General features: G+C 43.5%; 1 protein-coding gene across 2 annotated transcripts in view; it reads right to left on the bottom strand.

Annotated features, from left to right (window-relative positions):
• Positions 1 to 15,360, bottom strand: part of WDR7 (WD repeat domain 7) — a 479,768-nt gene that overhangs the window by 446,330 nt on the left and 18,078 nt on the right. For both annotated transcript variants that reach the window (XM_056544810.1, XM_056544818.1), the window contains exons 6-9: positions 14,253 to 14,329; positions 13,247 to 13,366; positions 11,032 to 11,177; positions 3,809 to 3,911 (exon numbers count right to left, since the gene is read on the bottom strand). In XM_056544810.1, coding sequence (XP_056400785.1) covers positions 3,809 to 3,911; positions 11,032 to 11,177; positions 13,247 to 13,366; positions 14,253 to 14,329 — 446 coding nt within the window. The remainder of the gene's footprint in view (positions 1 to 3,808; positions 3,912 to 11,031; positions 11,178 to 13,246; positions 13,367 to 14,252; positions 14,330 to 15,360) is intronic.

Raw genomic sequence — 15,360 nt, 5'->3', positions numbered from 1 at the left:
CACAGAGCTCTCTGCTGACATCATGACCACAGTGCTCTCTGCTGACACCTCTGTCCATTTTAAGAACTGTCCAGAGTAGGAGGAAATCCCCATAGCAAACATATGCTGCTCTGGACAGTTCTAAAAATGGGCAGAGATGTCAGCAGAGAGCACTGTGCTCATGATGTCAGAAAAGAGTAGTCTGTAGTATTCAGCAGCTAATAAGTACTGGAAGGATTAAGATTTTTAATAGAAGTAATTTACAAATCTGTTTAACTTTCTGGCACCAGTTGATTTAAAAAAATTTAATTAAATAAAAATGTTTTCCACCGTAGTACCCCTTTAAAGTCCAATAGTGCATGCAGGCCTAGGAAAACCCTACACACCATGCCATCTTAACCCCAGACACACCACACCGGCATCAACCCTCTGTGCCGCACAGCAAAGAACCAACTCTTACACAAGGAGACTCGGCAGGCTGCATGTAGAGTAAAGTCCTCGGGGTGTACAATTCTAAGGCTTTTCCCGGGTCGGAGATGAGGTCACATTCTGGAATCTCCACAATGGCTTCTACATCCAACCTCTCCAGAGCCTGCTTACACCACAAAATGTAATCAACCCCATGATAAAGAACAGTGCTGGCGCTAAACACATGGCACACACCTACTACCTGCTGCTATATAGCACACACAATAGTAGGACCTGGGGTCAGGAGGACCTATGACTTTCTTACAATGGGGTGCGTGGTTTGGTTTTGCCTACATAAATGAGCACAGCTGCAGGGTAAAGCATGTAGGTAACCTGATGATAAAATATTTTAACAGGGTTGTCCAACAATGAAACCTATTTTCAACTGTCTAATAAACATATTTAAAGGGGTACTCCGCTGCTCAGCGTTTGGAACAAACGGCTCCGAACGCTGGAGCTCGTGACGTCATAGCCTCGCCCCCTCATGACGTCACGCCGCCTCGGTGCAAGTCTATGGGAGGGGGCGGGGCTACGGCGTCACGAGCGGCGGAGTACCCCTTTCAATAAGGTTATTTTACTACCTTTCTGTGGTCTTTTTAATGGTTTCCTTCTGCTTCCTTCCTGGTGTCCATCCTGTTACTGACTTTCTGTTCCTGTGTACAGGACACTCTAGGGGGGAACTGAACCAACTCTATCTCCCTCCCATGTTGGAAGGGTCATGACTAGAGTGTCCAGTACATAGGAACAGGAATTTCATTACAGGATGTAGACCAGACAAGACCTTGAGCTGAAGACAACAGATATTTGCATCAAAAGCAGAAAAAAAAGCATGAAGTGCACAGAAAGGTTTACCAATATATGTGTATTTATTAATCAGCTAAAAAATAAGTCGATCGTTAAACATCCCCTTTAAAAAAATATTACAGCAAACTGCAGAGACGAAAATGCCGCCAGACAGTAGTGATATGGGAAGTGATATGATGGCTGCATGCAGCCTCCTCTAGGGGGCTCTGCAAATCCTTGTGTCGCACACAAAATACTGAAGAATTTGTATAGCTCATTGATGTGTTGTTCCTCTGTTATTCTTACTGGAAATATATGACTTAAAGGAATAGTGCAGTCAAACATAAGTTATCCCCTATAACATCGGTCAGACCCCACGCGATCTCCTGGGATACATGAAGGGGGTGTCGGCCACCGCTCCGCGCAGGAGTCGGCATGCCCCCTTCCAGCAGACTGCCGGGGCCCCGTTCAGGAGATCGCAGGGGGTGGTCCCAGCGGTCGAACCCCCCGGCGATCTATAACTTATCCCCTATCTTTTGGGCAGAGGATAAGTTTTATTTCACTACAGGACTACTTGAATAAGCAATCGGGCGTTTACAGTTCGGGGCATGCCCCTGCACTGTCTCAGACTGCCAGAAAGAGCGGGGACCCACCCCCAGCTGGTAACACCCAGTTGGTTACTAACTTTTCTTAACTACATTTCCAGGAAAAATAATGGAGGAATCACACATAGTTATGAGAAGGAAAAAAAAGAAAGAAAAAAAAAAGACGCTCACAAATTTTTATTTAATGGAGAATGAAAGTATTTCCATAGGCTGTGTTCACACAACGTATTTGCAATACAGTTCCCATATCAGTTTTTTTGATAAAAAAAAATGGATTCCTCAAAAACCTGACTAAACTGTATCAAAATTTGTGTACGAATTTTAGTCCGTGTACGGTTGAAAAACGATGTTCGGTTGCAAACTTATACGTTCTTAACTTTTCTCTCCATTATGAATAAAGTTTCACCGGTTTGATTGAAATCCCAAGAAAAGAACTGTGCAAAGTCAAAAACCGTATGGTTAAAACCGGACGGAACCGTACGCACATACAGTTCTGTACAGCTCCCATTGACTCCCATGTTAAAAAAAAAATAAAAACGTATACGTTTCAATACGGTTTTTCACCCGGACCAAAACCACAGCAGGCTATGGTTTTGGGTACAGGGAAAAAAAAACTGACAAAACCGTACAAGATGCAAAACGGAGACAGCCCGATGCATCTTTTGGAATACAGTTTTCAATGGAGAGTCAATGCATACGGTTTTCAATACGGTTCCGTACGGTTTTCAAATTGAAAACGTATACGGGAGCTGTATTGCAAAAACGTGGTGTGAATGCAGCCTAAGAAACATATCAGGAATGGCCCATAAAGGGGTATTCCAGGATAAAACTTTTTATATATATATATATATATATATATATATATATATATATATATATATCTCAACTGGCTCCAGAAAGTTAAAGAGATTTGTAAATTACTTCTATTAAAAGATCTTAATTCTTCCAATAATTATCAGCTGCTGAAGGCGAGTTGTTCTTTTTCTCTTTGGCAACAGTGCTCTCTGCTGACATCTCTGCTTGTCTCGGGAACTGCACAGAGTAGAAGAGGTTTGCTGTGGGGATTTGCTTCTAAACTGGGCAGTTCCCGAGACACGTGTCATCAGAGAGCACTTGGACAGAAAAGAACAACTCAACTTCAGCAGCTCATAAGTACTGAAAGGATTAAGATTTCTTTAATAGAAGTAATTTACAAATCTGATTTGGAGCCAGTTGAAATATAAAGATAAATGTTTTTTTCCTGGATAACCCCTTTAATTCTCTAAAAGCTTTGCTTTTTCTTTGCCCTGTAGGGGGCATATTAGCACCTATTCACTGGCCTTGTTGTACTCTGCTTTCCCATTGCTTTGTAATATTAATAAAACAGGAGGAACGTTATACACTATTTAAAAACTCATCGAAACATAAGTGTACCCGTCATCTAAAAAACTTTTGACAAAAGTTTTCATCAATCGAGGTCTCACAACGAAGGGGAGAGGGGCGCGGTTACGCACTTCACTCCTTGGCTTGTAGCGATCTTCGTTCTGAAGCCCCATTATTAGTCTGCGGGGAGTCTATAAAAACTGAATGGAGAAAGCTCTAAGCTGGGGAGTGAAGTGCAGTACCACTCTTCTCCTGATCAGTGGGGGTCTGAACAGAGAGACCCTGACCCAGTGTCTCCCAACCAGGGTGCCTGCAGCTGTTGCAAAACTACACCTCCCAGCATGCCCGGACAGCCGAAGGCTGTCCGGGCATGTTGGGAGGTGTAGTTTTGCAAAAGCTGGGGGCACCCTGGTTAGGAAACACTGCCCTGACTAATCAAAACTTGTAACATTTAAAAAAGTTTTTGTGATTTAAAGACAAAGTCACTTTAAAGCACTAAAAAACTAATTACAAAACAAAAAAAAAGTAGTGAATATTTGAATTGTAAATAGCAGACAGCATCTACCAGGTTCTGGAGGTATTAGACGTGGAGGGTGCACATCAGTACATACCTTCTTGTCCTCTTTCGGCATGACACTATACAGTAGGGGTGGGATGGAGTTCTCCACTGCTTTCCCAACATCAATGCGGAAGGAATCACTGGCAGGGATACAGCTGAAAGCAACAATAGTGGAAAATTACCTATAACTTTATGCAAATATACCATATATAACAAGATATAGTTGTCTGTGCTCTGAAAAAAAAAAAACATGGGCACTATGCTGATGGTCCCAGCAAGGACCAGTGACTGCTCTATTATCAGGTCAATCTTATTCCTAAAGGGGTATTCCCACCTCAAAGTGGTGGTATATGGCATCACTTTATGATAAGTTGACATTTGACTTCTAGTAACCCCATAAGTCCTGAGAATGAAAAGGCCGTAGTGCTGATTCACTGCTGCGGCACATTCACTAATTTATAACTTACATAACCCTCTTAAGGACCAAGCCCATTTTCACCTTAAAAGGGCTACTCCGGTGGAAAACGGGAGCGCCCGGTTTTTCCCCTCCCCCAGCCGGATCCAGCACCCGTATGTAAAAAACGAGATGTGAATGCAGCCTTACTTCTATTAAAAAATCTTAATCCTTCCAGTACTTATTAGTTGCTGAATACTATAGGGGAATTTTTCTTTTCTTTTTGGAACACAGAGCTCTCTGTTGATATCAAGAGCACAGTGCTCTCTGCTGACACCTCTGTCCCTTTTAGGAACAGTCCAGAGTAGGAGAAAATTCCCATAGCAAACATATGCTGCTCTGGACAGTTCCTAAAATGGACAGAGATGTCGGCAGAGAGCTCGGTGCTCCAAAAAGAAAAAGAATTCAGCAGCTAATAAGTACTGGAAGGATTTATATTTTTTAATCCCTTAAGGACCCAGCCATTTTACACCTTAGGACCCGGCCATTTTTTGAACATTTGACCACTGTCACTTTAAACATTAATAACTCTGGAATGCTTTTAGTTATCATTCTGATTCCGAGATTGTTTTTCGTGACATATTCTACTTTAACATAGTGGTAAAATTTTGTGGTATCTTGCATCCTTTCTTGGTGAAAAATCCCAAAATTTTATGAAAAATTTGAAAATTTAGCTCTCTGCTTGTAAGAAAAATGGATATTCCAAATATTTATTTTATTTTATTCACATATACAATATGTCTACTTTATGTTTGAGGGCTTCAAAGTTCAGCAGCAATTTTCCAATTTTTCACAACATTTTCAAACTCACTATTTTTCAGGAACCAGTTCAGGTTTGAAGTGGATTTGAAGGGTCTTCATATTAGAAATACCCCACAAAAGACCCCATTGTAAAAACTGCACCCCCCCAAAGTATTCAAAATGACATTCAGTGAGCATTTTAACCCTTTAGGTGTTTCACAGGAATAGCAGCAAAGTGAAGGATAAAATTCACAATCTTCATTTTTTACACTCGCATTTTCTTGTAGACCCAATTTTTGAATTTTTACAAGGGGTAAAAGGAGAAAATGTATACTTTTATTTGTAGCCCAATTTCTCGAGTAAGCACATACCTCATATGTCTATGTAAAGTGTTCGGCGGGCGCAGTAGAGGGCTCAGAAGCGAAGGCGCGACAAGGGGATTTTGGAGAGTACGTTTTTCAGAAATTGTTTTTGGGGGGCATGTTGCATTTAGGAAGCCCCTATGGTGCCAGAACAGCAAAAAAAAAACAAAACACATGGCATACCATTTTGAAAACTAGACCCCTTGAGGAACGTAACAAGGAATAAAGTGAGCCTTAATACCCCACAGGTGTTTCACGACTTTTGCATATGTAAAAAAAAATTCACTAAATTGTGCGTTTCCCCCCAAATTTCACATTTTTGCAAGGGTTAATAGCAGAAAATACCCCCCAAAATTTGTAACCCCCTCTCTTCTGAGTATGGAGGTACCCCATAAGTTGACCTGAAGTGCACTACGGGCGAACTACAATGCTCAGAAGAGAAGGAGTCATATTTGGCTTTTTGAGAGCAAATTTTGCTCGGGGACATGTCGCATTTAGGACGCCCCTATGGTGCCAGGACAGCAAAATAACCCCCACATGGCATACCATTTTGGAAACTAGACCCCTTGAGGAACGTAACAAGGGGTACAGTGAGCATTTACCCCCACTGGTGTCTGTCAGATCTTTGGAACAGTGGGCTGTACAAAATTGTTTATTTGCACAGCCCACCGTTCCAAAGATCTGTCAGACACCAGTGGGGTGTAAATTCTCACTGCACCCCTCATTCCGTTAGGGGTGTAGTTTCCAAAATGGGGTCACATGTGGGGTTTAGTTTTATTTGCGTTTGTCAAAACCGCTGTAACAATCAGCCACCCATGTGCAAATCACCTCAAATGTACATGGTGCACTCCCTTGTGGGCCTTGTTGTGCGCCCCCAGAGCACTTTACACCCACATATGGGGTATCTCCGTAGTCGGGAGAAACTGCAATACAAATTTTGGGGGGCTTTTTTCCCTTTTACCTCTTGTCAGTTTTGCAACAGCTGGAGGCACAAGAGTTGGGAAACACTGAGTTAGGAAACAGACAATATTTCCCAACCAGTGTGCCTCCAGTTGTTGCAAAACCACAACTCCCAGCATGCCCAGGCAGCCGAAGGGCATATTGGGAGTAGTGGTTACACAACAGCTGGAGGAGAACAGTTTGGGGACCACTGTGTAGTGGTGTCCAAGCTGCAGCCCTCCAGATGTTGCAAAACTACAACTCCCAGTATGCCAAAACTGTCCAGGCATGCTGGGAGTTGTAGTTCTGCAACATCTGAAGGGCCAGATGTTACAGAACTACAACTCCCAGCATGCCTGGACAGTAAGGGCATGCTGAGGATGTGTAGTTTTGCAACATCTGGAAGGGCACAGTGGTCTCCAAACTGTGGACCTCCAGATGCCAAGGGCTGTCTGGGCATGCTGGGAGTTGTAGTTTACAGGGTCCCATTACAGCAACGCATGACGCTTTACGGCGACGTGCATTGCTGTAAAGGGCCGACCGCGGCTAAAGATCTATTCACCTGTCGCCGCCATCTTCATCGCCGGGATCCGGGTCTTCAGGGACGAGGTAAGTACCGGGGCCGGTCCCCAGCACTCCCCCGTCCCCCGCCGCGTCCTCCGGACTTCCTCCCGTCCTCTCCGGACATCCAGGGGCCGGGCAGGACGGGAGGAAGTAACCGCTCCCCCCCTGCGATTGGTCGGTTAACTAACCGACAGATCGCAGGGGATCGGAGGAGGTGGCCGGCTTGCCACCTCGCTCCTATACTTTAGCATGGTCCTGGCTGTCTGTGACAGCTGGGATCATGCGAAATTACCGGGCGGTCGGGTCCCAGAGACCCGATCAGCCCGGTATCGCCGCAGATCGCAGGGGCGATTTCCCTTGCGATTTGCGGCGATCGCCGACATGGGGGGCCTACATGGCCCCCCTCGGCGTTTGCCCTGGATTCCTGCTGAAGGATTTCAGCAGGCATCCGCTTCCGATCTCTGCCCGGGGCGCGGCAGAGACCGGAGAAACACCAGGACGTACTAGTACGTCCTGGGTCCTTAAAGCCCAGGGTGCCAGGACGTTCTAGTACGTCCTGGGTCCTTAAGAGGTTAATAGAAGTAATTTACATATCTGTTTAACTTTCTGGCACCAGTTGATTTAAAAAAAAAAAAAAAAAGTTTTAATGGGGTACTCCGGTGGAAAACTTTTTTTTTTTTTTTTAAATGAACTGATGCCAGAAAGTTAAAACAGATTTGTAAATTACTTCTATTAAAAATCTTTACCCTTCCAGTACTCTATAGCAGCTGTATGCTACAGAGGAATTTTCTTTTTGAATTAGTTTTTTGTCTTGTCCACAGTGCTCTCTGCTGACACCTGATGCCCGTATCAGGAACTGTCCATAGCAGGAGAAAACCCCATTGCAAACCTAGGCTGCTCTGGACAGTTCCTGACACGGACAGAGGTGTCAGCAGAGAGCATTGTGGACAAGACAAAAAGAAATTAAAAAAGAAAAGAAGTCATTTACAAATCTGTTTAACTTTCTGGCACTAGATGATTTAAAAAAGTACACATTTAAGGACCAGAGCATTTAATTTTGCAAATCTGTCCACTGTCACTTTAAAGGAGTACTATGATGCTTTTTTTTAATTATTATTATTTTTTATTTTTATTAACCCTCCGTGCCCAGGCTGCAAAATGAAACAAAACAAACTGTAACTCACCTGCCTACGTTCCCCCGTTGCGCCAATGTCAGTGCTGCAGCCGGTGATAATCAACGCTGAGAGAAGCGAGACTCATCAATCCGCAGGAAGCGGAAGAAGACAGGGACCAGAGAACGAGACACAGACATTGGAGCAGCGGGGAAAGTAGGCAGGTGAGTAAAAGTTCGTTTTGTTTCATTTTGCAGCCCGGGCACGGAGGGTTAATAAAATAAAAAAAAAATTAAAAAAAATTTAAAAAAAAAGGACCATAGAACTCCTTTAAGCATTAAAAACTCTGGGATGCTTTAACTTATGAATTTGATTCAGAGATAGTTTTTCGTGATATTTTCTACTTTATGTTAGTGGTAAATTTTCGTCAATACTTCCATCATTTCTTGGTGAAAAATTGCTAAATTTCATGAAAAATTTGAAAATGTTGCATTTTTCTGACTTTGAAGCTCTCTGGTTGTAAGGAAAATAGGCATTCCAAATAATGTATATATTGATTCACATATGCAATATATGTACTTTATGTTGGCATCATAAAGTTGATATGTTTTTACTCTTTAAAGACATCAGAGGGCTTCTAATATTAGGAGCAATTTTCAAATTTTTCATGAAAATTTCAAAATCAGAATTTTTCAGGGACGACTTTAGTTTTGAAGTGAATTTAGAAATACCCCATAATTGACCCGATGAAAACAGCACCCCTCAAAGTATTCAAAATGACATTCAGAAAGTTTGTTAACCCTTTAGACGTTTCACAGGAGTACCCTCCCTATCCAACATGCTACACAGGGTACACCAGTGAGATACAGAGCCGCCTTCCTATATCTACCCTGACCATAGGGTTTTGACAGGAACAGATTAGGACTAGGTTCCGGAGCGGGGCCACCCTTATCAGGGCGTATACTCCACCTAGGATTAAGTGTAGCGAGAGGGAAGAAAGTAGGGCCTATATACCCTCCTTAGGACCCTCCCCCTCTTCCAATTTTTTTTAATTTTTACAAGGGGTAAAAGGAGAAAAAGCCTACCAAAATGTGTAACCCCATTTCTCTCGAGTAAGGAAATACCTCATATGTGTATGTAAAGTGTTCTGCGGGTGCGCTAGAGGGCTCAGAAGGGAAGGAGCAACAATGGGATTTTGGAGAGCGAAATTTTGCTGAAATGTTTTTTGGGGGCATGTCGCATTTAGGAAGCCCCTATGGTGCCAGAACACCATAGGGGCTTCCTAAATGCGACATGCCCCTAAAATGCTGGTGTTACCCCACATTTTTCAATTTCACAAGGGGTAATAGAAGAAAAAGCCTCCAAAAATTTCTAACACCATTTCTTTTGAGTATGGAAACACCCCATATGTGGATGTAAAGCGCTCTGCGGGCGAACTACAATGCATAGAAACGAAGGAGTGACATTGAGCTTTTGGAGAGAGAATTTGGTTTAGAATGGATGGATTAATAAGGGGTGCAGTGAGCATTTACACCCCACTGGCGTTTGACGGATCTTTGGAAAAGTGGGCTGTGCAAATAAAAAAATTTATTTTCACAGACCAGTGTTCCAAAAATCAGTCAGTTACCTATGGGCATAAATGCTCACTGCACCCCTTATTACATTACGTGAGGGTTGTAGTTTCCAAAATGGGGTCACATGCGTGTGTGTGTGGGGGGGGGTGTCCACTGTTCTGGCACTATGGGGACTTTGTAAACACACATGGCTTTGAATTCCGGCCAAATTCTCTCTCCAAAAGCCCAATGGTGCTCCTTCTCTTCTGAGCATTGTAGCATTGTATACAACCGTATAGAAAACCATATTTATTGGCCTACCATTCAAAAAAGTACACAACTACATGTATCCAGTTGTGTAAGTTTTTTGCACTTGTACGGTTTTGTGCTTTCCCCCCCCCCCCCCCCCAAGCATAAAACTGTTTTCAACACAGGTTTGTGCACTTTACTCCACAGCCGGGGGATACGCAGGAGCCATCCATCAGCACTGAATTACTATTACTACTACGATCATGGAACAGACTCTGTTCCATGATGGGAGTAGTATTACCCCTGGCTGCGGTAGTCTGTGGGCAGATGTGGTGACTATGCGGGAGTTTGTACTACTACTCCCATCATGGAACAGTCTGTTCCATTTTGTTAGTAGTACGGGGGCTGAGAGACTGATCATACTGGGACTCACTCCTGAGCCCTGCTGAGATCCAAACATATAAGCCTGTGAAGCAGACGGCATGCCACACCGCTCCGTTCCCCAACCAGCCGGTGAAGTGAAAAATAGAACATTTCTGAACTGTAACTTTAGATTCCCCACTAGGAGCCCTGATTGGCCGGCACAGACAGTGATTTGATTTCATATTACTGGTGACGGAGCAGCCGTTCCTCCTCCTACTACTCCCATTATGTAACAGAGTCTGTTCCATGATGGTAGTAGTACCACAGCACTGAGGGATGGCTTCTGCACATTCGGTTAAACGTATACGGTTTTTATAACATGCAATTTTGCATACGGTTTTGTCATTTTAAACTGATCCAAAACTGTATTTAAACTTTTGACATGTCTTCACTGATCACAAAAGGGTTTCCAAACCAAGCTGCCTCCAGCAGTTGCAAAACTACAAGCCTTTGGCTGTCCGTACATGCTGAGAGTGGTATTTATGCAACTGCTGGAGACACCCCCTTCAAAAAACACTGGATCAGGAGAAAGAGTAGGGAGGAGTGCAATCACCGTCCTGTAATGGGGCTGTCCAGAGAAGCTGGACAGAAATCACTGCAAGCAGAGAAGTGAAACACGTTCTCATGATCGGAGGGGGTCTCAGCACAGACTGGAACAGATTAAAACTTTCGATATGCCAAAAGTTTTTCTAAATGACACTTAATAATAAATTCTGAGAAATTTCTAATGTTTGGTGCACTGCATTCTGGGAGATGCAGCCTCTGCTGTACAGTAACATGGAACTAACCAAGTAGGTATGAGCCCTACTGAGAAGACCTACACATTAGGTGAACTAGTGATTTAGATTAATCCTAGAAGAAACAAACAGAAGAGTCACCTGGCTGGAAGGCTATAAATAAAGCTCTGCCCGTCTTCAGTCCAGATTATGACTTTATCGGCAGCTATGAAGTCTCCTCCTGTCCACGTCTGACCCTCCTCGCTCGGAACAGAACACAGCAAAGAATAATCGCCCGCATCGAACACCTGAAAAGAACATTGCAGTTTAGAGTGAGATGTGGAAGATTTGCCCTATTCACTTCCAGTAGATACAAGTGCAGGACTGCACATTTGTGTTAGACAGACAAGAGTATAAGGGCCCATTTATACTACGGAATAAGCGGGCACCGGATGAACAAGTTGATGCTAGGACTGTGCAGGAATGTTCTGTCTCCATAGATGGCAATGCATTTGTGAGCGCATTCAGCTGAAAGAATGATCATGTTCATTCTTTCAGTGGAGTCTAGGGTCTGGAATATCCATATTGTGAAAGGTGCAGTAGAATCCCATTGAAACCAATCGGAGGCTGCTGCACAGTTCAGAAAATACGTAGTGTGAATGGCTCTAGATATGAGTGTTTTGCCTTCACAGACAGCTACCAGATATCCTGCACATGGTTAACAGTTGAAGGACAAAGTACAGGGTGATTCTAAAAGGATGGCGCAAAAGTAGATAAATTCATGATGGAGTGTAGGAATTTGCAAGAACAGGGTCTGTAGTACAGTGCAACTTTCAGAATTAAAGCTGAGGGACAAAATAATTGCGTTCTGTGCAATGAGCAAGCGAAACGTATGCAAGGATCCTGTCACTGAATGCTCCTACCTGGACACGTTATAGGAATAGTTGATGTCACAGAAAGAGGAAGATCTGCCAAACATAGTTTATCAACAGGATAGTCACCTCCACATTTCCATTTGGATATTCTACCATATCTGAATGAAACTACACCAGATCTTTGGATCAGCCGTGCCAAAAACAAAGAATCACCAATTTTGTGCCAGCCTCAACGATCGCCAAATCTAACACCCTGTAGCTTTTTTATGTGGGGGCTACATCAAGGATTCAATGTATCTGCCCTCCCAGCCACAGGATCTGAACGACCTGAGACAACTTCTCACTGAAACAGTGGAGTCCATATCTGAGGATATACAGTGACCCCCGACTTACGATGGCCCCAACATAGGATCATTTCAACATACGATGACCTCTCAGAGGCCATCGTTTGTTGAAGGCAGCATCAACATACAATGCTTTTGTATGTCGGAGCAATCGCAAAAACTGGTATCCGGCAGGGTAGACTGCTTCAGCTGCCGCCAGATAGCCGTTTTAATGTGCCCTGTGTGCTCCGGTGAGTGTCACTCATCTGTCCCCGCCACTCTGGATCGTCCTCTTCATGCTCTGCTGCATGGCCGTCGCTCTCCTTCGTCGTCCTCACTTCGCCGCGCATGCCATCCCGCCATCCAATAGGAGCGGCATGCACAACGTTGTCATGACAGCGATGGAGAGCGACGATCCAGGGCAGCGGTGACAGTCTGGAGCGGCAGGGACACCCAGGGGACGCGATGACCGTGATGGAGAGCGACGATCCAGGGCAGCGGTGACAGTCTGGAGCGGCAGGGACACCCAGGGGACGCGATGACCGTGATGGAGAGCGACGATCCAGGGCAGCGGTGACGGTCCGGAGCGGTGGGGACAAGCGAGTATAACTTTGTATATTACTAATGCACGGATCCCTCAACATACGATAAATTCAAATAACGATGGTTCATGTGGAACAACTTACCATCGTATGTTGAGGGATCACTGTACCGGCCACGTCTGGACTGAACTGGACCGCCTAGATATCTGCCGTGTCACCGAGTGAAATCACTGTGAACCATGGTAGTATATAGATAAAACTTGGATATATAGTGCATCTTTTCTTCTTAATAAATTTGCATTATGTTCTCTGGGTTATGAATGCAGATGCTATTGTTTTGCACCATCCTTTTTTAAACACCCTGTTTAATAGAAAGCAATACTTCTGAGGAGAATACCTCCATACCATCCTACAGAATACATGGAGTCACGCATTCTGCCATTTAATATCAAATTGGTCCTACAGAATAAAAAAGTTCGGACTGTAATTAGGGCAAAACAAAACAGGAAACCCCCTCCAAATACATTTAAAAAAAAATAAAAAAGTTGGTGATTTCTACCACTGCCCCCTGCTAACTATCCTTCCCTCCTCGAAAAATTACATTAGTGTTTATTATCATTGAAACTTTTGGTCTTACCCGCCAGTATTTTGCACAGACAACTAATAGTGACCTCTGTGTAAATGCACAGAAAGAAATACTTTGACAGTTCTGGCAATAAATTGGTTTGGACTCCTCTTCAAATACGGGCTCCGTGTCCTGCAAATAAACAAGAAAAAAGGTAAAATTCACAAACACAACAAACACTATGGAGAGAGAGGAATAGTAGTATGACTAGAAGTAGGGGAAATAGTAATAGAAATTGTAGTGAGAGGAAATAGAAATGGTAGGAGAATGGTAAGTCGCAGTTACCAGTTGAAGGTGAATCCCTACACCAGGGTTTCCCAACCAGGGTGCCTCCAGCTGTGGCAAAACTACAACTCCCAGCATGCCTGGACAGCCGAAGGCTGTCCAGGCATGCTGGGAGTTGTAGTTTTGCCACAGCTGGAGGCACCCTGGTTGGGAAACACTGCCCTACACTAATCAGGCCTGACTATGTAGGGACACACTCCATTGACAAGAGGAACAACAGAGTTGCAAATCTGCACATTTCAAGGAATAAAAGAGGAATTACACCACACAAAGCATACAAGACAAAGTGATCCAGCATTGTTAAAGAGGTACTCCGGTAGCAAACTTTTTTTTTTCTTTTCAATTAACTGGAGCCAGAAAGTTAAAACAGATTTGTAAATTACTTCTATTAAAAAAAAATCTTAATCCTTCCAGTACTTATTAGCTGCTGAATACTACAGAGGAAATGATTTTCTTTTTGGAACGCAGAGCTCTCTGCTGACATCACGAGCACAGTGCTCTCTGCTGACACCTCTGTCCATTTTAATACAAGTAATTCAGGAGTGGTGTTAGGTCTTCATTAAAGGCTATGGATACCTTTGCAATGGACGCCAAATGAAGCAGCTGTGAAAATAGTCTTCATAAGAAATTTACAACAATTTAGCTGCTACTCCAACATAGGAGGTATATGACTGCAGAGTATGGGTACGCAAGGTGGATGTGTTAAAAAATAAAAATAAAAATAAAAACATACCTGCATGCGGTGAACCTCTGCAGTAATAATCCAGACTTTCAAGATGCCAGTGACTGAAACTGCTACGACTGTGTCTTCTGTAAAACAATAACAAGAAGCTATTGCATATTTAGAGCTTTTTAACAGTTTTTTTACAACAACTCTTCATCTTTTTGGGTCCCCTATAAAATATATTTATCACTGTTGGAGACTCAAGTCGAGTGAATCTTTAGTAAAATTTATTAGGGCCATCAATTTATTTACTCTACTAAAAGTTGTTCCGCTTTCCAAGTCATGTATGACACAGTCCAGAGTCTCTTTTTTAGACTTGGAAAGCGAAACAACTTTTACAGGACTAAGGCTGCATTCACACCACGTTTTGTACATACAGGTACCGGGAGGGGCAAACTGGGTGCTCCCGTACCCCAGCCGGATCAGCCCGTGACTCCATTTACTTTAATGATCCGACCGGAGTCAAACGTTGACTCGGATCGGCTCAGTTTTGACCCGTATGCGGTTTCCTGACCGGACCTAAAACTGTAGTATACTACGGTTTTAGGTCCAGTCCAAAACCGCATACGGGTCAAAACTGAGCCGACCCGAGTCACCGTTTGACTCCGGTCGGATCATTAAAGTAAATGGAGTCACGGGCTGATCCGGCTGGGGTACGGGAGTGCCCGGTTTGCCTCTCCCCCCGCCGGATCCGGCGCCCATATGTACAAAACGTGGTGTGAATGCAGCCTAAGGGGAAGATTTACAAAAACCTGAGCAGAGGAAAAGCTGACCAGTTGTCCATAGCAACCAGATTGTTTCTACCAACCAATCTGATTGGTTGCTATGGACAACTGATCACCTTTTCCTTTGCACAGGTTTTGATATATCTTTCATCAAATTAATTAAAAACCAATTTATTAGACGCAGGTTGGGTGAATTTTTTTTTTGTAGATACACTGAAATATTGTAGGGACATAAATAAAAATACTCACTTTTCTTCCTATACCCCAGATGTGTGACCCTCCATTCACTTCATTTGATTATAGGTGACATCTATTAAACTTGGGGTCAAAAGTTTCAAAAAAAGACTAAAATTTTGGTTTGCTTCTCCAGGGATTTTTAATTGTGTAGTCAG

The sequence above is a fragment of the Hyla sarda genome, chromosome 1, assembly GCF_029499605.1.
Source record: "Hyla sarda isolate aHylSar1 chromosome 1, aHylSar1.hap1, whole genome shotgun sequence".
Lineage (NCBI taxonomy): Eukaryota > Metazoa > Chordata > Amphibia > Anura > Hylidae > Hyla > Hyla sarda.
This window is presented reverse-complemented; position numbering and strand designations above follow the sequence as displayed.